We start from the raw sequence: 26,534 nt of genomic DNA on the forward strand, positions 1-26,534 counted from the left end.
CGTTGAGACTGCTGTTTTGCGGGTACTATTTAATGAAGCTGCCAGTTGAGGACTTGTGAGGCTTCTGTTTCTCAAACTAGACAATAATGTACTTGTCTTCTTGCTCAGTTGTGCTCCGGGGCCTCCCACTCCTTTCTATTCTGATGATTGTGTGCAAAGTCACAGTCCCCAAGTCCAGAACAGACTATGGGAGGCACACAGTACTACATAGTTCCATGTAGTCATGGCTCTATTCTGCATCAAGTAACTGATGCAAGCAGTAAAAAAACAGCTATAAAAAAGCACCTTATGGAACAGACTGAAACAACACAAACACATGCATGCACATGTGGATTTAGTACTGTAGATACAGTGGGGAGAGCAAGTATTTCATACACTGTTGATTTTGCAGGTTTTCCTACTTACAAAGCATGTAGAGGTCTGTAATTTATATCATAGGTACACTTCAACTGTGAGAGACGGAATCTAAAACAAAAATCCAGAAAATCACATTATGATTTTTAAGTAATTCATTTGCATTTTATTGCATGACATAAGTAATTGATACATCTGAAAAGCAGAACTTAATATTTGGTACAGAAACCTTTGTTTGCAATTACAGAGATCATACATTTCCTGTAGTTCTTGACCAGGTTTGCACACACTGCAGCAGGGATTTTGGCCCACTCCTCCATACAGACCTTCTCCAGATCCTTCAGGTTTCGGGGCTGTTGCTGGGCAATACGGGCTTTCAGCTCCCTTCAAATATTTTCTATTGGGTTCAGGTTTGGAGACTGCCCTGGCCACTCCAGGACCTTGAGATGCTTCTTACGGAGCCACTCCTTAGTTGCCCTGGCTGTGTGTTTCGGGTTGTCATGCTGGAAGACCCAGCCACGACCCATCTTCAATGCTCTTACTGAGGGAAGGAGGTTGTTGGCCAAGATCTTGGCATACATGGCCCCATCTATCCTCCCCTCAATACGGTGCAGTCGTCCTGTCCCCTTTGCAGAAAAGCATTCCCAAAGAATGATGCTTCCACCTCCATGCTTCACGGTTGGGATGGTGTTCTTGGGGTTGTACTCATCCTTCTTCCTCCTCCAAACACGGCGAGTGGAGTTTAGACCAAAAAGCTCTATTTTTGTCTCATCAGACCACATGACCTTCTCCCATTCCTCCTCTGGATCATCCAGATGGTCATTGACAAACTTCAGCCGGGCCTGGACATGCGCTGGCTTGAGCAGGGGGACCTTGCGTGCGCTGCATGATTTTAATCCATGACTGCGTAGTGTGTTACTAATGGTTTTCTTTGAGACTGTGGTCCCAGCTCTCTTCAGGTCATTGACCAGGTTCTGCCGTGTAGTTCTGGGCTGATCCCTCACCTTCCTCATGATCATTGATGCCCCACGAGGTGAGATCTTGCATGGCGCCCCAGACTGAGGGTGATTGACCGTCATCTTGAACTTCTTCCATTTTCGAATAATTGCGTCAACAGTTGTTGCCTTCTCACCAAGCTGCTTGCCTATTGTCCTGTAGCCCATCCCAGCCTTGTGCAGGTCTACAATTTTATCCCTGATGTCCTTACACAGCTGTCTGGTCTTGGCCATTGTGGACAGGTTGGAGTCTGTTTGATTGAGTGTGTGGACAGGTGTCTTTTATACAGGTAACGAGTTCAAAAAGGTGCAGTTAATACAGGTAATGAGTGGAGAAGAGGAGGGCTTCTTAAAGAAAAACTAACAGGTCTGTGAGAGCCGGAATTATTACTGGTTGGTAGGTGATCAAATACTCATGCAATAAAATGCAAATTAATTAGTTAAAAATCATACAATGTGATTTTCTGGATTCTGTCTCTCACAGTTGAAGTGTACCTGTGATAAAAATGACAGACCTCTACATGCTTTGTAAGTAGGAAAACCTGCAAAATCGACAGTGTATCAAATACTTGTTCTCCCCACTGTACCTGCTGGAACGCGTGCTACGGGTGTGTGCAGCTATGGTGACCAGCGAGCAGAGAGAAGGGGGGACTTGTAGATGACCTGGAGCCAGTTGGTTTGGCGACGAGTGTGAAGCGAGGGCCAGCTAACGAGAGTGTACAGGTTGCAGAGGTGGGTAGTGTATGTGGCTTTGGTGACAAAACGGATGGCACTGTGATAGGCTGCATCCAATTTGTTGAGTAGGGTGTTGGAGGCTATTTTGTAAATGACATCGCCAAAGTCGAGGATCGGTAAGATGGTCAGTTTTACGAGTGTATGTTTGGCAGCATGAGTGAAGGATGCTTTGTTGCGAAATAGGAAGCCAATTCTAGATTTAACTTTGGATTGGAGATGTTTTATGTGAGTCTGGAAGGAGAGTTTACAGTCTAACCAGACACCTAGGTATTTGTAGCATCTGCTTCATCTGACCAGTTTTTTATTGACTGAGTCACTGGTGCATCCTGGTTTAGTTTTTGCTTGTAAGCAGGAATCAGGAGGATACAATTAGATTTGCCAAATGGAGGGTGAGGGAAAGCTTTGCAGATGTCTCTGTGTGTGGAGTAAAGGTGGTCTAAAGTTTTTTTTCTCCTCTAGTTGCAAATTTAACATGCTGGTAGAAATGACTAATTAATGTTTCCCTGCATTAAAATACCCGGCCACTAGGAGCACCACCTCTGGATGACTGGTTTCCTGTTTGCTTATGGCCGCATACACCTCATTGAGTGCGGTCTTAGTGCCAGCATCGGCTTGTGATGATAAATAGACAGCTACGAAGAATATAGATAAACTCTCTTGGTAGATAGTGTGGTCTACAGTTTATCATGAGATACTCTACCTCAGGCGAGCAAAACCTTGAGACGTCCTTAGATATCGTGCACCCGCTGTTGTTTACAAATATACGTAGACCGCCACCCCTTGCCTTTCCAGAGGCTGCTGTTCTATCCTACCGTTAGTGTATAACCCGCCAGCTAATATGTTATTCATGTTGTCGTTCAGCCACGACTCGGTGAAACATAAGATATTACAGTTTTTAATGTCCCGTTGGTAGGATATACGTGCTTGTAGTTCGTTCACTTTATTATCCAGCGATTGTACATTGGCCAATAGTACCGATGGCAAAGGCAGATTAGCCACTCATTGCCGGATCCTTACCAGGGACCCCAATCTCCTTCCGCAATATTTCTTTCTTTTTCTCATGTGATTGACGGGGTCGGGTGTCTGGAGTAAATCCCTCTTGCCCGACTCATTAAAGAAAAATTATTTATCCAGGTCACGGTGAGCAATTGCTGTTCTGATGTCCAGAATCTCTTTTCAGTCATAAGAGACTGTAGCAGCAACATTATGTACAAAATAAGTTGCAAACAATGTGAGAAAACAAACAAAATAGCACGGTTGGTTAAGAGCCCATAAAACGGCAGCCATCCCCTCCGGCACCATCTTCTATGGCCAATGAGCAACGATATGTTTAATGTGTATTTATTTTCATTATTTATCTTCATATGACAAGGATTGAAAAGGATTTGCCAGTAGATTGTCGACTTGATTCATTACGATGACTGCTTGTCTAGCTTTGCTAGCAAGATTATCAGTCCAATGAGAGCTACGGTACATACAGTGCCTTGCGAAAGTATTCGGCCCCCTTGAACTTTGCGACAGTGCAGGTGCATTTATACGGAGACTTGATTAGACACAGGTGGATTGTATTTATCATCATTAGTCATTTAGGTCAACATTGGATCATTCAGAGATCCTAACTGAACTTCTGGAGAGAGTTTGCTGCACTGAAAGTAAAGGGGCTGAATAATTTTGCACGCCCAATTTTTCAGTTTTTGATTTGTTATAAAAGTTTGAAATATCCAATAAATGTCGTTCCACTTCATGATTGTGTCCCACTTGTTGTTGATTCTTCACAAAAAAATACAGTTTTATATCTTTGTTTGAAGCCTGAAATGTGGCAAAAGGTCGCAAAGTTCAAGGGGGCCGAATACTTTCGCAAGGCACTGTATGTGTATTGATGTCATTTTATTTGTGGCCAATGATCTTGGATGGGTACTTCTAATGTAACTCTATGGCAGAACCCAAGAGGCTTGAATTTGAGCTACCCCCCATAGATTTTGTATGACGTAGTGTCCCCATGAGTGACAGAACACTGAGCCAGGCACAACTAGAGAACATGACCAACCCCTACGCTCCGTATTTTCTGCTGGCTGCCCCTCCTGTCCTGAATGACGGGTCGCTACTGGGCCTGCATACTCACCAGACTCACTCACCCTCACCCATTTGGGATGCTCTGGATCGACAGCGTGTTCCAGTTCCCGCCAATATACAGTAACTTCACACAGCCATTGAAGAGGAGTGGGACAACATCAATCCTATGCGAAGGAGATGTGTTGTGCTACATGAGGCAAATGGTCACACCATATACTGACTGGTTTTCTGATCCACACCCCTACCTTAAGGTATCTGTGACCAACAGATGCATTCGGAAAGTATCCCGACCCCTTCACACATTTTGTTACGTTACAGCCTTATTCAAAAATTGCTTAAATTGTTTTTTCCCCCTCATCAATCGACACACAGTACCCCATAATAACAAAAATAAAAAATAAAAACAAACGGAAATATCACATTTACATAAGTATTCAGACCCTTTACTCAGTACTTTGTTTTCTTTGGTATGATGCTACAAGCTTGGCAGCCCTGTATTTGGAGAGTTTCTTCCATTCTTCTCTACAGATCCTCTCAAGCTCTGTCAGGTTGGATGGAGAGCGTCGCTGCACAGCTATTTTCATGTGTCTCCAGAAATCTTAGATCGGTTTCAAGTCTTGGCTCTGGCTGGACCACAAGGACATTCAGAAGCTTGTCCCAAAGCCACTCCTGCGTTGACTTAGCTGTGTGCTTAGGGTCGTTGTCCTGTTGGAAGGTGAACCTTCGCGCCAGTCTGAGGTCCTGAGTGCTCTGGAGCAGGTTTTCATCAAGGAACTCTGTACTTTGATTGGTTAATCTTTCCCTTCAGCCTGACTAGTCTCCCAGTCCCTGCCACTGAAAACATCCCCACAGCATGATGCTGCCACCACCATGCGTCACCGTAGGGATGGTATTGGCCATGTGCGGTGCCTGGTTTCCTCCAGATGTGACGCTTGGAATTCACACCAGAGTGGTTTCATCAGACCAGAGAATCTTGTTTCTCATAATCTGAGAGTCCAAGCGGGCTGTCATGTGCCTTTTAATGATGTGTGGCGGAGATGGTTGTCCTTTTGGAAACCATCGGGTTTTTGGTCCAAGGCCCTTCTCCCCCGACTGCTCAGTTTGGCCAGGAAGAGTCTTGGTGGTTTCAGACTTCTTCCATTTAAGAATGATGCAGCAGAATTTATTTGTTACCCTTTCCCAGATCTGTGCCTCGACACAATCCTGTCTCAAAGCTCTTCGGACAGTTATTTTGACGTCATAGCTTGGTTTAATCTCTGACTCAACTGTGGGACCTTATATAGACAGGTGTGGGCCTTTCCAAATCATGTCCAATCAATTGAATTCACCACAGGTGGACTCCATCTCAAGGATGATCAATGGAAACAGGATGCACCTGAGCTCAATTTCGAGTCTGTTTTCGCTTTGTCATTATGGGGTATTTTGGGTAGATTAGGATTTTTTTGTTTTGTTTCCATTTCAGAATAAGGCTCTAGCGTAGCAAAATGTAGATAAAGTGAAGGGGTGTGAATACATTCAGAATGCACTGTATCTCTATTCCCAGTCATTTAAAATGCATAGGGACAAATTTATTTCTAAAGAAAGCCTTCCTTACATCAGCTGATGTCAAAGTGCTGTACAGAAACCCAGCCTAAAACCCCAAACAGCAAGCAATGCAGGTGTGGAAGCACGGTGGCTAGGAAAAACTCCCTAGAAAGGCCAGAACCTGGGAAGAAACCTAGAGAGGAACCAGGCTATGAGGGGTGGCCAGTCCTCTTCTGGCTGTGCCGGGTGGAGATAATAATAGAACATGGCCAAGATGTTCAAATGTTCATAGATGACCAGCAGGGTCACCACTAGAGGGACATTTTCAACCACCTGAGACAAGGCCGAGTATAGCCCACAAAGATCTCCCCCACGGCACAACCAAAGGGGGAGCGCCAACCCGGACAGGAAGATCACGTCAGTGACTCAACCCACTCGAGTGACACACCCCTCCTAGGGACGGCATGAAAGAGCACCAGTAAGCCAGTGACTCAGCCCCTGTAATAGGGTTAGAGGCAGAGAATCCCAGTGGAGAGAGGGGAACCAGCCGGGCAGAGACGGCAGGGGCAGTTCGTTGCTCAAGTGCCTTTCCGTTCACCTTCACACTCCTTCCCAACACAGTATAACTTGGAAAACAAACATACAAAATTATTAATTTATCTTATAGAGTGTACAATTAAAGAACATGGGTGGAACCTTAAAATGCATTGACTACCAGATGCATTACCTACAGTATAGACTTGTCATACTGGTTTGGATTTGGCTCAATGATCTGTTCACCTGAAATAGCACAGGTTTCCCAGCCATAAATCCAACATACATCAAAATATTCCACTTTATTGAAATGCATGGTTCTATACTTAATGTATATTTACACGGTCAGTCAACAATTTAATGTTTAAAAGGTTGAAATAAGGCAGCAAAACAATATTACAATACATGGAAAAGAAAACAGCATTAAGAAATTGCAATGTTTTACATAACACCAACTCATAAATAACTAGAGCACACAACTAATATTTCACAACTTTCATGATTCAATATGTACTTTCTTTTGGTATTTGGTCAATTAGCAAGTTAAAACAAGAGCGCATTGTTTGTACAAGTGAAATGGTTTATAGAAGGCCACTGGAGATGGATCTATGGATTCCGTAACTATGCAACGTGTTGGCTGACGAGATATTTTAAAAAGGCAAACCCTTCTTGTATGATCATTTCCTGTAACTGTACGATCCATACATGTCAGGGACTTGGCCGTGTACACGTACAAATGAGAATAAAATACTAAAAATACCAAGCCAATCTGTCACACATTCCATGATTTCAGAGAGAGCGATCGGGGGGCGATTCAAGATCTCATTGTGGTCCCGTCAAAAAGTAACACTCCCAAAGCCAAGGAAAGGCACCAGTCAGTCTGACGAAGTGGTAGTAGGAATTCATATAGGCAGCAGTTTGATATGAGCTTCAAAATAAAAGGTGCTTTAAAAATTCAGCTGTACCATTCCAAGTCCATTGCGTTTTCACATTCCACGGTTATGTGGATTAAGGCTTTTTATGCTGAGATCTGGGGAAATGCCACCTGAATTTCCAACTCGGCCCCGCAGTGTCATTTTCTCACACGTTCCATAAAGCTGAAGGCCCAATTCTAGAGGACTAACCAGTCTTTGTGATGCGTCCATCTTTCTAGGTTGCTTTTGTTGTACAGAGATGCCCTCTTCTGATTGTGGAACACTGTGTTCAGAAACAGCCCCGTCTTACCAGGTGTACGTCCCTGAGTGAGCTACGCCCCTGTTCAATATCATCAAAACAGTCCAGGGAATATTTTTGTTGTTGTAAAAGTTCAAGGAAAAAACTAAAATCAATAAATATAAGCCATTGCAAATAGTGCCTTTGGATAGAACTTTCTCTCAAAAACATACTCCTATGTATACATATATAGTGGTAACTCTTAATATAGCTTTTAGATTGCTGTCTGTTATACCTATATAAAAGAGCTCTCTTTCTGAAGAGGGAGGGCATCTGGCCTAAGTAGCCAGTGTTACACGTTTGAGTCCTGCAGTAGGGGCTCTTTGGCCTCCCCGGGCGGCCGCAGGCTGTGAGGGTGTCCGTGGGGCGAGCTGTGCTTCTTCCAGCTGCCGGGCCGGAGGCCTAGGTGAGGTTGCTCTGGTATGAAGAGTGCCACCAGGAGCGCTAGTAGCACTGAGCATGCTCCGAAGAGGAAGGGCGGGCCAGGAATGATGGAACTCTGAGGAGAGGAGGAAATAAAAAAAGGTTCCCATTTTCCATACCTGAAGTGATTAGGAACATTTAACAAATGATGGTTACACAAGTGTATTGATAACTAGTTAACATTAAATAGTGCCCAAAACCCTCTAAGTGTGCATAGTGTCTAAATAATCATAGTAACTTTTAAAGACAGGGATAGAAACTTGTTAAACTGTCTGGTCATTTTTGAGGAGGTATCCTGGATGTCAAACCTTCAAAGTCTACGCTAACTAAGTGAAATGTATTATCTGACTGGTTCCGGTTGTGTATTGTGAGGACGAGTAGAGGTTTGATTGGGCCTGAAAATTCAAGCCCTGGTTCGGGCTAAAGATCTAAACAAGGCGGAGGAGCAGAAAACGTTGGGGGTGTGGCGCTGGGGGCTAAGATGTGGGAGGAGCTGAAAAGGTTGGTGTTAGGGGTGTGGCGCTGGGGGCTAAGATGTGGGAGGAGCTGAAAAGGTTGGTGTTAGGGGTGTGGCACTGGGGGCTAAGATGTGGGAAGAGCTGAAAAGGTTGGTGTTAGGGGTGTGGCACTGGGGGCTAACCTGCGGAAAGAGCTGAACATTTTGGGGAGCTGGGGGCTAACTTGTGAGAGAAGCAGAAAAGGTTGGGGTTGGGGAGCTGGGGGCTAACCTGTGGGAGGAGCTGAAGGTGGGCTTGAGTATGGACCGGAGTGTCCCCGTTGCCATCTGGAGGCGCATCCAGCTCCACGTGGAAGATGTAGAAGATGAAGCCATAGAGCGCAGGGCCCAGGCCGTTACATAGCCCCCGGATCCCTGTCACCATCCCCTGGCCCACTCCTGTGAGATGACAGCCAACAATAATTTATCAATTGGATTGCATTCAACCTTTACTTCACCAGACAAGTTAAAGGGACAGTTCATAAAAATTACATAATAATTATTTAATTAAATAATTTTTTCTTTCCTTGAAGGAAACAAAAATCTTATGTCATTTCGCTGAACACCCCCTTTAATTAACTGAGAACCATTTTTCATTTCCAATTACGACCAGGCAAATAGATGAATCGAAGAACATGCAAAATCAAATAAAAATGTATTTGTCACATGCGCCGAATACAATTTACCGTAAAATGCTTATGTATGAGCCTTTAACCAACAATGAAGAGTTAAAAAGTAAGAAACAATGTGCTAAATAAACTAAAGGAAAAATAGTAATAAAATAACTACAGTATAAAAAGGCTATATACAAAAGGGTACCGGAACAGAGTCACTGTGCAGCGGTATGGATTAGTCGAGGTAATTTAGCTAATATGTTCATGTAGATAGAGGGTAAAGTGACTATGCATAGATGCAAAATAAAACTATAACAAAGTACAAACCTTGTTGGTCTGGTTCAGCAGTGCGGGAAACCAAAGCACTGATTGCTGGGAAAGTGATGCTTGACATGGCTGCTAGAGCCCCTGCTGCCCACATCATCCTGTAGAGAGATGAGAGAAAACAGATTAAGTCACCTGAAAGAATATCTCTTCATTGACCTGAATCAGATGAGTCACTTTAAAAAAGCTTACCATGGCTCGGAGCCAAACCCATACCAGGCGAGCTGTAGTATCTGGAACCCAAGGCCGAGCAAGATAGTGTTCTTGTTCCCGATGGAACGCATGAGTAAACTTAATACTACTGTCTGACAAAGAAAATAAAAAGAATATAATTGGAAACCATTTATTTGAATGTTAATATTGCATGTAATTAAAGTTCTCATTAATGCCCAAACCAGGTTAACATAACATGGCAGAGATTTGGATTACAGCACCTTCAGACAGTATTCATACCCCTTATTCCACATTTTGTTGTGTTACAGCCGGAATTCAAAATGGATGAAATACCCCATAATGACTAAGTGGAAACAGTTTAGGAATTTTCGCACATTTATTTTGCCGAGTCAATACTCTGTAGAAGCAGCTTTCAGTTATCTTGGGCATGTCGGCATCACCTTTGCTTATATTTATTAATCTGGATTTGGGGATTTTTTCCCCCACTCTTTCTCGCGTATTTTCTCAAGCTCTGTTAAGTTAGATGGGGAGTGGCGGTGAACAGCAATCTTCAAGTCTTTCCACAGATGTTTTTATGGGATTCAAGTTTGGCCTGTGGCTGGGCCACTGCTCGCAGTCTTTCACATGCCTTTTTGCAAACGCTAGGGGTGCGGTCATGTTACTTTTTCTCAGGAGTGGCTTCCGTCTGGCCACTCTTCCATAAAGCCTAGATTGGTAAGGTGCTGTAGAGATTGTTATCCTTCTGGCAGGTTCTCCCATCTTAGCCAAGGAACTATGCAGTTCTGTCAGTGGGTTCCTGGTCACCTCCCTGACCAAGGTCCTTCTTCCAATTGTCTCATTCTTCCCCACTCCTCTCCTCTGTAACTATTCCCCAGGTCATTGTTGTAAATGAGAATGTGTTGTCAGGCAACATACCTGGTAAAATAAGGGTTAAACAAATGTTTTCCTTGGTTGCTCAGCCAGATCTAGGCAGAGTCTGTAGTTCCATATTTTTTATTTTTTTCCCCAATGAAGGAGACAACTGTGCTCTTGGAAAATTTCAACACTGAATAAATAGTTTTATAACGATCCCCTGATTTACAGTATATCAAAAAGTGAGTACACCCCTCACATTTTTGTAAATATTTGAGTATATCTTTTCATGTGACAACACTGAAGAAATGACACTTTGCTACAATGTAAAGTAGTGAGTGTACAGCTTGTATAACAGTGTAAATTTGCTGTCCCCTCAAAATAACTCGACACACAGTCATTAATGTCTAAACCGCTGGCAACAAAAGTGAGTACACCTCTAAGTGAAAATGTCCAAATTGGGCCCAATTAGCCATTTTCCCTCCCGGTGTCATGTGACTCATTAGTGTTACAAGGTCTCAGGTGTGAATGGGGAGCAGGTGTGTTAAATTTGGTGTCATCGCTCTCACACTCCCTCATACTGACTGGTCACTGGAAGTTCAAAATGGCACCTCATGGCAAAGAACTCTGAGGATCTGAATTATTATTTTTTGCTCTACATAAAGATGGCCTATGCTACAGAGCTGCAGCACGGTGGCCAAGACCATACAGCGGTTTAACTGGACAGCTTCCACTCAGAACAGGCCTCGCCATGGTCGACCAAAGAAGTTGAGTGCACGTGCTCAGCGTTATATCCAGAGGTTGTCTTTGGGAAATAGACGTATGAGTGCTGCCAGCATTGCTGCAGAGGTTGAAGGTGCCAGTGCTCAGACCATACGCTGTACACTGCATCAAATTGGTCTGCATGACTGTCAGCCCAGAAGGAAGCCTCTTCTAAAGATGATGCACAAGAAAGCCCACAAACAGTTTGCTGAAGACAAGCAGACTAAGGACATGGATTACTGGAACCATGTCCTGTGGTCTGATGAGACCAAGATAAACTTATTTGGTTCAGATGGTGTCAAGCGTGTGTGGCGGCAACCAGGTGAGGAGTACAAAGACAAGTGTGTCTTGCCTACAGTCAAGCATGGTGGTGGGAGTGTCATGGTCTGGGGCTGCATGAGTGCTGCCGGCACTGGGGAGCTACAGTTCATTGAGGGAACCATGAATGCCAACATGTACTGTGACATACTGAAGCAGAGCATGATCCCCCTCGCTTCGGAGACTGGGCCGCAGGGCAGTATTCCAACATGATAACGACCCCAAACACAACTCCAAGACGACCACTGCCTTGCTAAAGAAGCTGAGGGTAAAGGTGATGGACTGGCCAAGCATGTCTCCAGACCTAAACCCTATTGAGCATCTGTGGGGCATCCTCAAACGAAAGGCGGAGGAGTGCAAGGTCTCTAACATCCACCAGTTCCGTGATGTCGTCATGGTGGAGTGGAAGAGGACTCCTGTGAAGCTCTGGTGAACTCCATGCCCAAGAGGGTTAAGGCAGTGCTGGAAAATGATGGTGGCCACACAAAATATTGACACTTTGGGCCCAATTTGGACATTTTCACTTAGGGATGTACTCACTTTTGTTGCCAGCGGTTTAGACATTAATTGTTGTGTGTTGAGTTATTTTGAGGGGACTGCAAATTTTCACTGTTATACAAGCTGTACACTTACTACTTTACATTGTAGCAAAGTGTCATTTCTTCAGTGTTGTCACATGAAAAGAAACTCAAATATTTACAAAAATGTGAGGGGTGTACTCACTTGTGATAGAATTGTGATGAGACATACAATATATCTCAGATCTACAGACAGTTCCTTTGAGTTCATGGTATAGGTTCTGCTCTGACATGCACTGTCAACTGTGGGACCTTATATAGACAGGTGTTTTTCTTTCTAAATCATGTTCAAACAATTGAATTGACAACACGTGGACTCCAATCAAGTTGTAGTGAAATCCCAAGGATGATCAAAGGAAATTGGATGAACCCAAGCTAAATTTGGAGTGTCATAGCAAAGTGGTGGGAATACTTATAAAATAATATTTTATTTCATTTTCAATCAAATTGCACAAACCCCATCACTAAACACATTTTCACTGTCGTTATGGGGCATTGTGTGTAGATGGATGAGAAAAGAATCTATTTAATCCATTTAGAATTCAGGCTGTAACACAAAATGTAGAATAAGTCAAGGGGTATGAGTACTTTCTGAAGGCACTGTACATGTTAATTGAATGACAACTAACCTGTGCAACGATTGAAAGCAGTCCTAGAACAGCTATGAAAGCTGCAACACTTTCAGGTGAAAATCCCATAATCTGTAGAAAAAAATAAATTAAACAAAATGCATGATTGTACTGCCAGTGAGACCAAAGTAACTACACCCATCATCAAGCAAAGACAATGATTTAGCTAAGTATACACTACATGTAAACACCCCTGAAGTTAGTGGATTTGGCTATTTCAGCACACAGCCATTCAATCTCCATAGCCAAACATTGGCAGTAGAATGGCCCATACTAAAGAGTTCAGTGACTTTCAAAGTGGCACCGCCATAGGATGCAATCTTTCCAATAAGTCAGTTTGAAATTTCTGCCCTACTAGAGCTGCCCAGTCAATTGTAAGTGCTGTTATTGTCAAGTGGATACGTCTAAGAGCAACAACGGCTCAGCCGCGAAGTGGTAGACAAGCTCACAGAACGGGACCGCCGAGTGCTGAAGCGCGTAAAAATAGTCAGCACAAAAACTATTAGTCGGAAGCTTCCAAGAAATGAGTTTCCATGGCCGAGCAGCCGCACACAAGCTTATAATCACCATGCGCAATACCAAGCATCAGCTGGAGTGGTCTAAAGTTCGCCGCCATTGGATTCTGGAGCAGTGGAAACATTCTCTGGAGTGATGAATCACGCTTTACCATCTGCAGTCCGACGGAGAAATCTGCGTTTGGCAGGTACCAGGAGAACGCTACCTGCCCCAATGCATAGTGCCAACTGTAAAGTTTGTTGGAGGAGGAATAATGGTCTGGGGCTGTTTTTCATGGTTCGGGCTAGGCCCTGTAGTTCCAGTGAAAGGAAATCTTTACTCTACAGCATACAATAACATTCTAGACAATTCTGTGCATCCAACTTTGGGGAAGGCCCTTTCTTGTTTCAGCATGACAATGCCCCCATGCACAAAGAGAGTTCCATACAGAAATGTTTTGTTGAAATCAGTGTGGAAGAACTTGACTGGCCAAAGCCCTGACCTCAACCCCATCAAACACCTTTGGGATGAATTGTAACGCTGATTGCAAGCCAGGCCTAATTGTCCAACATCAGTGCCCAACCTCACTAATTCTTGTGGCTAAATGGAAGCAAGACCCTGCAGCAATGTTCCAACATCTAGTGGAAAGCCTGTTAGCAAATGGGGGACCATCTCCATATTAATGCCCATGATTTTGGAATGAGATGTTTGACGAGCATGTAGTGTAGCTGCAAGCAGCAAAGAACAGAAATTAACGGTGTAACGGACCATTTGTTAAATTACTTTGCAATGTTCTTCAAATTAACTATAAAACCCCCTTGGCAAGTCTGCCAAATATTTTGACTATGAAGGGGACTTGACCTCCGTGACATTGATCATGGCAATAACAACTCAAAAAGTTAAGTTTGTCTTATGTACAGGAGACATCGTCCAATGAAATTCTTACTTGCAGGTTCCTTCTCAACAATAAGAAATAATACAAGATATGAATACGAACAAAGTAAATGGTAGTAGAATAGAATAAACATTTGAGAATAATTTTAATACAGGAAGGGGGTGGACACATCTTACATGCGTCACACACACACACTGTTTATTTGGGCCATACGTTTGAGAGAATACATTGTAGACAGACCTGTCGTAAGTAGAGAAAGAAGCTGGAGTACTGGCCAGCCTCGGGGAGGTAGGACAGGAACACTGTTATACAGATGAGCAGCACAGTGGAATCCTGGCCCACTTTCCTTAGAGACTGGAGACAGAAAGCAAGGGGTTGATGATAACAATATGATGTACAATGAACACCCATCCACTCCTTCACACGTCTTATGGCAGAAAGGAGGCCTTCTATGAGAACTGGGTCACAACCAGAGAGCAAGTGAGAGGGAGAGATTTCGCTCAGACTAAAAAAATAAATAATCCTTTAGCCTCATTGTTGTAGGTCAATCCAGGGCTCTAGACTAGCTTTTTCCACTAACCTTTGGTCGCACCAATTTTTAAATGACCTGACTAATAATGACTAGCCATCTTAGCATGCCCTTCTGTTCTTGCATTGATTTGGATATATTTACTCAGGGTTCAATGTTCACTTTTTTTCCCTCACTGGCAGTTAAATGCATTGGGGTGTATGCTTTCTCTCTATATTCAGCTAGTAATAGGCTACATTTGGTTATTATTAATTATGTATTAAAAGCTGTATGATATAATTTTGCAATGCAAGACATTACTCTATTTGATACAATTGCTTTAGATTAATTGCGTAAATGTTTGTTTCTAAAGCAGGTCTGTAATTATTTATTACATCTCAAAATAGGATGTTGCCCCTTTAAGACCGACTGCTTTTCAAAATAGATATTGATACTGTACGCCTACCGTGGGCTAGCCAAGGCCTACCCAAGGCCTACCGTGGGCTAGCCAAGGCCTACCGTGGGCTAGCCAAGGCCAATGCTAGGTGTCTTTTTGTAGCTTTCTCTTTATAGACTATCAACAATAGCCTGTAGAATATAATTGTTTATTAGTGACTATTAAGACAACAGATGGTAGCCTATGATTTAAAAAGTAAGCCATTTCATCTAACATATCCAGAGAATTATGGGAGTAAGGGTAAATGTATTCATACGGAATATTCGGTATGGGGACCTTGATTCGGTCCGCACGATGAATCCGAATAAAATAAATTATAATAATCAAACAACGCCTACAGGCTCTGCACGTTGTAATCAACATTCGGGAAGTAGTTCTGTACGATTACGAGTGATGGGGTCGATAAACCAGGATTCTCCATCATCGTCTAAATCTCCAGTTTGAAAACATTTTGGCTTCACAGTAGATTACAATGGCGATGGACAGAGAGTTAACAATGCTATGTAGCCACTGCTCAACCAGAATAGCCTATGCAGCTCCCGGCACCTCAAATATGTTGACACATTTACACCGACATCACCAAAGTATTCATACCACCGGGAGCAAGGCGGAAACGCAAAAAAGTAAATCAAAATAAACTTAATTCCCCTCTGCATTCAAGCAGCTCTTCGCAGCAGATTCTGACAAGGACAAATAAATTACAATAGCGATAGGCATGTTTAGCCTATAGCCATGGATATGCTCCCATTCTCTGTGGTTTAGAATAGGGGATTTCAGCACCTTGTTTACATCCTAAGTACTAATCCTATTTATTTGCATATCTGATTTCAAATTGGTTATTTTTCCTGCAATCGGAACAGACTGGAATCTTATATTTCAAGCCACCTTCATAGGTGGTTTGAATTCAGAAAAAAAATCTGATTCCTGGCCATGTGACTTGTGTCTGAACGGTCAAATCTGATTTATTTGCCCTCAAGTAGTTTTTAAGCCTTAAACATATCTTGTTGCTTGGTAGCTACACTGTTGACAGTTTGACAAGAACATGTGGTAGCTAACTACCTTGTAAAATGTTTACAAACACAAACAAATGTGCTAAAATGCTAAACAGCTACCTAGTTGACTGCTGTGGCTAGCCAAAAAGGACTTGTTTTGAAAGTTGGAACATCTTATCCTTTGAGGATTTAAGTGTTTTTACACTATGATTTTGAACATTCAAAGCAACTGAGAAACGTCCATGATAGGAAGGGTTGTCACCTTAGTTTGAAACATAACTTCTGAGTGATAGGAAGTACAAGTCCAATCAGCCAACACCACTGCACACACACACCTGTCGTTACTATGACAACTAGCATAGCCGTGTCAGTAAATGACTGCTGTCTGAACACACACAAATCTGATTTGGTCACTTGTAACTTGCTTTTTTGACCATCAGTAGTCCAAAACAGATTTGAGCATTAAGGCTTGCAGTGTGAACAAGGCTTTAGTGACATCCCATCTCATTGCCCCAGAGTGAGAGAAGTACTGTGCTACAGACAAGCCCCCTTTATGAGTCTCAAGTGTGCATATTTTTCTCTTTGTAAGAAAACCTTATAGCATAGGCCTATACAATGTCCGAGCCATGTTAACATATTGATTTCACACACAGATTGCACTTTATTTAGTGTTGTTGATTAATCATGTTTTCATTTAAGAAAAGTTGTTAATCCTGATTGTGCTCTCATCAGGCATTACATGATCATATATGGAATCAGGAATATCAGCACTTTGTATTTTTTATTTAACTACAGTAACGGTTGGCATTTCATTTTCCTGCTGTGCCAAAACGTGACCCCAAAACTGCAATACGTACCGAACCGTGGGTTTGGTGAACCATTACACCCCCACTTATTAGCTAACTACCGAAAAACTACATGATGTGTTGAATTGGCTCTCGTTAGTCTGTCATTTTTTTATGGGCTAGGCCTACCTGCTGTAAATGTCTAACTCTCTCCTCTGGCACACACGCAGCTGATGCAGACACCAAGAAATTTCTAAGAATTTCATGACCGTACAAAGACTGTTTGCTGACCATTAATAGCTATAACTCAGCAAGGAATATCAATAAATGTGCCCACGTGAGTCTCAGTTCCCCCCTATATTCATTTAGCTGTTGCGGACCACTCCAAAAAATCTATACAAATAATTACAATTGTAATCATTTTTCAGGGTAAACTTAAAATGACTAAAACCAGATATAATGTATGTAGAAAAAGATAATGGCACTATATATATATTTTTTTTAAACAAGATATTTGAGAACTAACAACCACCAAAATAAAACATTGACAGTCAGGAAGAATATAAAATTCCAAAAATGTCATTGCATTGATTGTTATGTTTGAGTCGCTCAGCATACGAACACAGCATAAGCCACGGCAAAATGTGTAGAATTTCAGGAAATTCTCCCTCAGCCCCATGACAAAGTGAGTAGAATTGCATGAAATTTGCTTTAAAACTGCAAAATGTACCCCCCCCCATTCTGATCAGAGTAATTGTTTAATATGATCTTAGATTTGTTTTACTTGTCCATTCGGTCAACTCAAATCTATATTCTTCTAGTCAGACTATTTTCTTTTCTTGTTCCGGACAAGCATCAATGTCGAGCCCTGTGTGATGTTGATTTATTTTAGCAACATAGCCTTCCCACTCAACATTGCCTGAGGAAGACCTGTTAAGTTGTGCCATGAGTAGCTGCTGTACATTGTGTAATTTATCTTCAAACATTTAGTGGCGCAGCCCCTAGGCGATTTGGAGTTTTATGACATGTTCTTTTCAGACCCCTCTCCATGTGTATAGTATGTTAATAATTCCCCTGTTTTGCCTCTGTGTATGTAGCACTCCCTCCCCCCTTCAAACAACAGTTTGCGATGTGTCCCCCCCCAATGAAATTGACATTTCAAATGGTTACGGTAAGAGTTACGTTTAGGGAAGGGACATCCCAAGGATACCAGATAGCATGGACCATCAAACAACCCATTTTAGGAGAGTTCAGGTTTGCATGATGTAGAACACACCCTGGTCTAAACGCTTGTTCCTTATGCCAGGTAAATCCCATTGTGTTTTTCAAAAATGATGTTTGTGTGCCATTTCAGCACGGTTAACCGGTTTTGGGCACTGTTGGTTTCTATGCCCAATTAGAAAGACATTGTTCATAACTAAAAGCTGAGGTACACTAACATGGCCTGTACCAAACAATTCAGTCCAAACACATGAACAAGACCAACTGAGATGTTGTATGCATTTGTGAAGAGAAACTGACCAATTGTAATGTGGTTCATTGTAAGGGTGTAACCTCTTGCAACTTAACCACATTACAATTGGTCAGTTTCTCTTCCCAAATGCATACAACATCTCAGTTGGTCTTGTTCTTTTATGAAATCTAATGAAAACATTAAGTGATGGAGTTATTGTGGAGGCAAATGGTAAGACTCAGGAGGACCACTGGTAACATGAGTAGCTAGTTGAAAGTGTCAACATACAACCAGATGCTATAATGCTTCCATAAGGGAAGCCATGGCCGTCAGTCAAGAGGACAAGGTCTTGCAGCACAGCCATTCTCACCACATTCTATTGCTGAGCCCTCTTTTTACCAAGAACAATACCTGCCTCCACCACCAATTCCATTGATACCATTGTCTCCCCCCCACACGTTATTTTTGAATTCTAAACTTTCCCCATCATCAGGACTGTGATGCGGTAGAAAGGAAATGTCCATGTTCCTCCTCGGTCTCAGAGACCCACCAAAGCCTAATACAAATTCTAGCTACTACCACTGATCAGTGCCAAAGTGAAGCACACATCTTCACAGGTTTGAGAATGTTTCCCAAACAAGCCAATATATTTGTACATTGGTAGGACTGGGTTAACCCTTTACTTCTTGAATCCTCATGTAATTTGCCATAAATATCGATGTCAAGAGAAGGCATCTCATCTGGCCAATCCAAATCATGTTCAACTCTAAAAGCACACTAATGGGGTACATAAACATAACAGTTGGATAATTCATGGGGTAGAGAAACTGACAGAACCTTTAGAAGTGGACCATGTACTCACAGCAAAGGGGTCAGCCTGTTCCCAGGAGATGGGAGCCCCCCAGGATGCTGGCCGCATCTTCTCAGGCAGAGACTCGGGCACGGCCACCAGGATGAAGCAGATGTCCAGCATAGCGATGGCTGAGGCCAGCACCACCACCAGGCCGTCACCATACACACGGCCCAGGTAGGCTCCGATGGCCGGGCTCGTCACCAGGCTAGCAGCAAAGGTGGCCGACACCTAACGGACAAGAGTAGAGGTGGTTTACTGACTAACTCTTCAACTACCACTCTTTAAATAAAATTGGAGTTTCACTTGAGTTTGTGCAAAATGTCTACTTTGTTAAGTGGGACCAAATTGCAAATAGGTTCTAAAGGATATAACTATTTTAGCCACAAATGGACCACAGATCACTGAATCAAAAAAGGTGAGGTGGTAAACTTGAAAGTTGAAGATTAGAATAAATTGTGTAGGTAATGTCTGATACACACCAGTCCATAGGCCATGCTGCGTTCATGCTCCTGCGTTATGTCAGCCACATAGGCAAAGACCACGGAGAAGGTTACAGCAAACACACCGGACACAGAGATAACTGCAAAATACCACCTGAAACAGAGGCAGGATATGGCACTCAGTTATTATTACACTTGACTCAGTTCCATCTCAACACATCACATTATATTAGCTAATGCATCTTGCAGAAAATATGGAATAGTGCAAAGTAGAACAGTGTGAAATTCAGCACGAAGTTCAGATCTTCCCAATTGGTTTAACCACAATAGATTCCATAGAACTATGATTCATTTGAATGGTGATCTCAGTAACTATGGACTCTCTCTGGTTGCGTGCCATCGTACCAGGGGCTTATCTTCATCAGTGGAATGGGAGCGCAGGTGAAGAAAACAGTAAGCAGGAGAAAAGACTTCCGACCCCACACATCAGACAGGGCACCAATCAGCGGAGCACTCAGGAAAGACAGCAGGCCCTGAAACACAATAAGAAGACACACCCAATGAATGGAAATAGAATTGAAGTGCAACTAGATGTGCTGTTCAAAATAATAACACCTGTTCAAACACCATACCTTTACCCCTTGGATCAAGCCATTCATTAGAAACGTATGCTTCGGGAATGTCTCATGTAGGACCTGGATAACAAGGGGATAAGGACACATAGTAGAGACTTAATTTTGATTATAAACTGGGTGGTTCGAGCCCTAAATGCCGATTGACTGACAGCCAGCAATAAGGCCCAAGGGGGTGTGGTATATGGCCAACATACCACAGCTAAGGGCTGTTCTTAAGCACAACGCAACACGGAGTGTCTGGATACAGCCCTTACCTGTGGTATATTGGCCATATAACACAAACCCCTGAGGTGCCATACTGCTATTATAAACTGGTTCAAATGTAATTAGAAGAGTAAGAATAAATCTTTTGTCATACTCGTGGTTTACGGTCTCATATACCACGGCTTTCAGCCAACCAGCATTCAGGGCTCGAACCACCCAGTTTATAACAGACCGTATACCACGGGTATGACAAAACATGTATTTTTACTGCACTAATTACATTGGTAACCAGTTTATAATAGCAATAAGGCACCTCAGGGTTTGTGATATATGGCCAATATACTACAGCTAAAGGCTGTGTCAAGGCACTGCGTTGCATCGAGCATTAAAAAACAGCCCTTAGCCGTTGTAAATCGGCCATATACCAATCCCCCAGGGGCCTTATTGTTTAAATAGTTTCATCAGCAGCCAACAAATCACACTGTATGAAATAATAGGTAATAAAGACGACAACCTACCACCAAAGTGGGTGCTGTAAGAAGGCCCCAGGCAAAAAATTCCAAAAAGATGACAATTACAGCATGGTAGACGCTGGGAGCTCCGAAACCTTGTGCCTGGTGAACAGAGTGGAACCATTATGCAAGTATGTCAACAAGCAATACTCAATGATCTTACTTTCAAATAAGATATATTTAAAAGGTAAACTCATTATACACAGTGTGGCAACTTCCTGCTTACAGTCATCAACAACAGAATTCATATCTGCCACTATTGACTCTTCTAAAGTAACATTTCCCACATTGGAAGAGCCAGTAGTGGCAGTCTTGACAAATTTGACTTTTTTTAACAGGAATATGATCACCTGTGTATGATTATACACTATGCCCAAAAGTATGTGGACACCCCTTCCAACTAGTGGATTCAGCCGTTTCATCCACACCTCGTTGTCAGGTGTATAAAATTGAGCACATGGCCATGCAATCTCCATAGAGAAACACTGGCAGTAGAATGGACCGTACTTAAGAGCTCAGTGACTTTCGACGTGGCAGTCTAGGGCTGGGCGGTGTACCGTATTTTACGATATACCGGTATTGATGCATGGGCTGGTTTGGGTTTTTACTTTACCTTCTATAATGGCATTTGAATGTTTGATTTGTTAAATGTGATATGCCGTGTTTAATGTACATTTTTATAGTTTATTTCGCTACTTGAGTCATCTCTCTCCATGCAGCTTTCCACACAGACCTAGCCCCGCCCTGCCACTCAAGGAGCGCATTTGTTGTTCCTCGACCACAAGACACTTGCGTTCAGTCTGCATGATCAATGCAGCACATGCAACAATGTTCATGACAACAAAGCTGTTTTCAATTTGCTTCTTCATATAAATCCAGTAGCGTTCTATAAATTACACTGTTAGTTTGTTTTGCTCACATCTGCAAGCAGCTAGTTTGTCTTTTCTTAGCAAGTTGGGCCTAAATCTTGTTAGCCGCTAATCGCTAGGTAGCTAGCTAATAAATGTACGGAGTCAGAGTAGACATGCCTGATAATACCAGTGATGGTGTAGTTCTAAATCAGCATGTTGTTTGTGCAACTGTACCTTCTAAATCAAAGAGGAATACAAGAAGCATCAATATGTTAGCTACATGAAGTAGCTAAGAGAAAACAGTCAATGTAGCCAAAGATTATAGGGTCCCCTAGGAAACCATTATCAACACTTTGGTTCCTACCCTATCACAATAACTCCTCCCTGGCATTTTCCTTCATTTTCATGTCAAACAACACTATTCAAAGTGCCCACTATCATATTCTAACTATAGAATTAGAATAATCATTCCATTTCCATGATTCCAACAGTTCACTCAAGTGTTTTGCTCTAAATCATGTCAAATCGCTATTGGAACATTTGGTTCAAAATAAGGTTTAGATTGTTTGCCAATATAGTGCAGCCCTACATGGCAGTGTGGAAATTATCTCAAAGGAGTGCAGTAAATGCAGAAATTTATGAAAATGCAAAAAAATATTTTGGGTTGAATTGAACAGTATAAAATTAATCAAAATGGAGAAATACATTCTAAGTGATTTAAATGGGTATGTGTTGCCACCCTGAGGTCATGCACTACTTATAAAGCAAATAAAATAAAAACATAAAAGTGTCAACAACAAAAAATGTATACCGTGATATGGTATCTTGGCCATATCGCCAAGCACTACGTGGCACCGTCATAAGCTGCCACCTTTCCAACAAGTTGGCTCATCAAATTTCTGCCCTGGTCAACTGTAAGTGCTGTTATTGTGAAGTGGAAACGTCTAGGAGCAACAACAGCTCAGCCCCGAAGTGGTAGGCCACACAAGCTCATAGAACCGTACCGCTGAGTGCAGAGGCGCGTGTTTAAAAAAATTAAATTGCCTGTCCTCGGTTGCAACACCCATTACAGAGTTCCAAACTGCCGCAGGAAGCAACATCAGCACAAGAACTGTTCGTCTGGAACATCATGAAATGGGTTTACATGGCTGAGCAGCTGCACACAAGCCTAAGGTCACCATGTGCAATGCCAAGTGTTGGCTGGAGTGGTGTAAAGCTCACCGCCATTGGACTCTGGAGCAGTGGAAACGCGTTCTCTGGAGTGATGAATCATGCTTCACCATCTGGCAGTTTGAAAGAAGAATCTGGATTTGGCGGATGCCAGGAGAACGCTACCTGCCAGAATGCATAGTGCCTACTGTAAAGTTTGGTGGAGTAGGAATAATAATAGGGCTGTTTTTCATGGTTCTAGCTAGGCCCCGTCGTTCCAGTGAAGGGAAATCAACAGTACAGCATACAATTACATTCTAGATGACTCTGTACTTCCAACTTTGTGGCAACAGTCTGGGGAAGGCCCTTTCCTGTTTCAGTATGACAATGCCCCTGTGCACAAAGCGAGGTCCATACAGAAATGGTTTGTCGAGATCAGTGATTACTGGCCTACACAGAGCCCTGACCTCAACCCCATCGAACACCTTTGGAATGCCAACTGTGAGCCTGGCCTAATCGCCCAACATCACTACCCGGCTGCACTAATGCTCGTGGCTGAATGGAAGCAAGTCCCCACAGAAATGTTCCAACATCTAGAGGAAAGCCTTCTCAGAAAAGTGGAGGCTGTTATAGCAGCAAAGGTGAGACCAACTCCATATTAATGCCCATGATTTTGGAATCAGATGTTCGACGAGCAGGTGTCCACATACTTTTGGTCATGTAGTGTAGCTACCATACTGCTGAGTGAGAAGCTATACCTTTACTAGAGGATAGATAGCTAACGTTACACGGAACAAAACAAACAGACAACGTTAGTTAGCACCAGCAGATACGTTGGCTAGCTGACGTAGCTAGCACTGTTGTTTTTGAGAGGACTAGGAAGAGGCATCGAAACTTCCCCCAGGGCGCTGGCAAGCAGAACGAGCTAGCGCGTTACATTTCACATATAATAGACAGACATACCACATGCGGCAAACTAATCTCAAGAAATACGATGCCAAATAGTGCGATTTTGGTGTAAACTCACCGTTCCTCCATCCTTGATAATAATTTTTTTCGCCAGCAGGAGACTGCGATTCGCCCGTTTCTTCTTTTTGCTCTGTGTCATATTACCATTCTAGTTATTTGTTTAATAAGAATATATTTGTAAAGAAATTTTATACAAACTATTTAAATCAGATTATGTTGGATAAGAAACGGAATAAATCAAATGTTCGAACTAAAAGGGCTGTTTCGTCCATTCACTCAGCCACCGCCATCTTTGCAAAAACATTGTTACAACGTAATGACGTCTCATCACACGATGTTCTGACGTGCATGTACCCACAATCAAAGATTATGCCGCGTTCAAAACAACTGTGACCTGGGAATTTGAAATTCTCCGACTTCCGACTTGTGCGTTCAAAACAACTGGGAACTTGGAAAAAAACGAGCTCCGACTGGGAAAAGTACATTTGAACGGTTATCCAACTCGGAATTTCTCTTTCTTGAGCTCAGAACTGAAGATCACTAACGTCATGAATTGACCTCGTATTTCCGCGTTCAAAACTACTGGAATCTCGGAAAAATATAAGGTCAAATCATGACAAACATTTTCAGTTCATATACATATTATTCATATTTAATTCAGTGATTGAAATTATGACACCATCCTCAGTAGCCTATTCCGGCAGGCTATTGGGAAAGAAGTACTTCTTACCTTGAAATTAATCTTAAACAAGCTGCTTAATCGTTCAGGTTACATTTTGCCTACATCTTTTCTAGGCTACTGTAGACTAGTTGAAATTAGATGTAGACCTATCAAGTGCTATAGGCTTCCTGCCTTTATCTAAGGAAACCATGGCAAAGTCAAATTACAATCATAAACCGCAGGTTACAATCATAAAACGCAGGTTAAAATATCAAAACAAACTCTGAACCAATTACATTAATTTTGGGACAGGTCGAAAAGCATTAAACATGTATGGCAATTTTGCTATTTAGCTTGCACTTGCTAGGTAATTTGTCCTATTTAGCTAGCTTGCTGTTGCAAGCTAATTTGTCCTGGGATATAAACATTGAGTTGTTATTTTACCTGAAATGCACAAGCTCCTCTACTCCACCAATTAATCCACACGTAAAACGGCCAACCGAATCGTTTCTAGTCATCTCTCCTCCTTCCAGGCTTTTTCATCTTTGAACTTACAGTGGGGAGAATAAGTATTTGATACACTGCCGATTTTGCAGGTTTTCCTACTTACAAAGCATGTAGAGGTCTGTAATTTTTATCATCAAAAATCCAATTGTATGATTTTTAAGTAATTTATTTGCATTTTATTGCATGACATACGTATTTGATCACCTACCAACCAGTAAGAATTCCAGCTCTCAGAGACCTGTTAGTTTTTCTTTAAGAATCCCTCCTGTTCTCCACTTATTACCTGTATTAACTGCACCTGTTTGAACTCGTTACCTGTATAAAAGACACCTGTCCACACACTCAATCAAACAGACTCCAACCTCTCCACAATGGCCAAGACCAGACAGCTGTGTAAGGACATCAGGGATAAAATTGTAGACCTGCACAAGGCTGGGATGGGCTACAGGACAATAGGCAAGCAGCTTGGTGAGAAGACAACAACTGTTGGCGCATTTATTAGAAAATGGAAGAAGTTCAAGATGCCGGTCAATCACCCTCGGTCTGGGGCTCCATGCAAGATCTCACCTCATGGGGCATCAATGATCATGAGGAAGGTGAGGGATCAGCCCAGGACTACACGGCAGGACCTGGTTAATGACCTGAAGAGAGCTGGGACCACAGTCTCAAAGAACCATTAGTAACACACTACGCCGTCATGGATTAAAATCCTGCAGAGCACGCAAAGTCCCCCTGCTCAAGCCAGCGCATGTCCAGGCCCGTCTGAAGTTTGCCAATGACCATCTGGATGATCCAGAGGAGGAATGGGAGAAAGTCATATGGTCTGATGAGACAAAAATAGAGCTTTTTGGTCTAAACTCCACTTGCCGTGTTTGGAGGAAGAAAAAGGATGAGTACAACCCCAAGAACACCATCCAACCGTGAAGCATGGAGGTGGAAACATCATTCTTTGGGGATGCTTTTCTGCAAAGGGAACAGGATAACTGCACCGTATATAGGGGAGGATGGATGGGGCCATGTATCGCGAGATCTTGGCCAACAACCTCCTTCCTTCAGTAAGAGCATTGAAGATGGGTCGTTGCTGGGTCTTCCAGCATGACAACGACCCGAAACGCACAGCCAGGGCAACTAAGGAGTGGCTCCGTAAGAAGCATCTCAAGGTCCTGGAGTGGCCTAGCCAGTCTCCAGACCTGAACCCAATAGAAAATCTTTGGAGGGAGCTGAAAGTCCGTATTGCCCAGCGACAACCCCGAAACCTGAAGGATCTGGAGAAGGTCTGTATGGAGGAGTGGGCCAAAATCCCTGCTGCAGTGTGTGCAAACCTGGTCAAGAACTACAAGAAACATATGTTCTCTGTAATTGCAAACAGGTTTCTGTACCAAATATTAAGTTCTGCTTTTCTGATGTATCAAATACTTATGTCATGCAATAAAATGCAAATTAATTACTTAAATATCATACAATGTGATTTTCTGGATTTTTGTTTTAGATTCCGTCTCTCACAGTTGAAGTGTACCTATGATAGAAATTACAGACCTCTACATGCTTTGTAAGTAGGAAAACCTGCAAAA

The 26,534-nt window shown here is 42.6% G+C and overlaps 1 protein-coding gene across 1 annotated transcript; it reads right to left on the bottom strand.

Annotated features, from left to right (window-relative positions):
* Window positions 1-6,498: 6,498 nt before the first annotated feature.
* Window positions 6,499-24,116, bottom strand: LOC139367269 (hippocampus abundant transcript 1 protein-like). The gene is made up of 12 exons (XM_071105525.1): window positions 23,854-24,116; window positions 20,833-20,928; window positions 20,108-20,170; window positions 19,881-20,008; window positions 19,515-19,629; window positions 19,045-19,263; window positions 14,228-14,341; window positions 12,598-12,669; window positions 9,477-9,589; window positions 9,288-9,385; window positions 8,579-8,745; window positions 6,499-7,926 (listed from the first exon to the last, which is right to left on the bottom strand). Exons 1-12 carry the CDS (start codon window positions 23,932-23,934, stop codon window positions 7,720-7,722), a joined length of 1,473 nt encoding a protein of 490 aa, XP_070961626.1. The 5' UTR covers window positions 23,935-24,116; the 3' UTR covers window positions 6,499-7,719.
* Between the last annotated feature and the right edge of the window lie 2,418 nt (window positions 24,117-26,534).

The sequence above is a fragment of the Oncorhynchus clarkii genome, chromosome 1, assembly GCF_045791955.1.
Source record: "Oncorhynchus clarkii lewisi isolate Uvic-CL-2024 chromosome 1, UVic_Ocla_1.0, whole genome shotgun sequence".
NCBI lineage: Eukaryota > Metazoa > Chordata > Actinopteri > Salmoniformes > Salmonidae > Oncorhynchus > Oncorhynchus clarkii.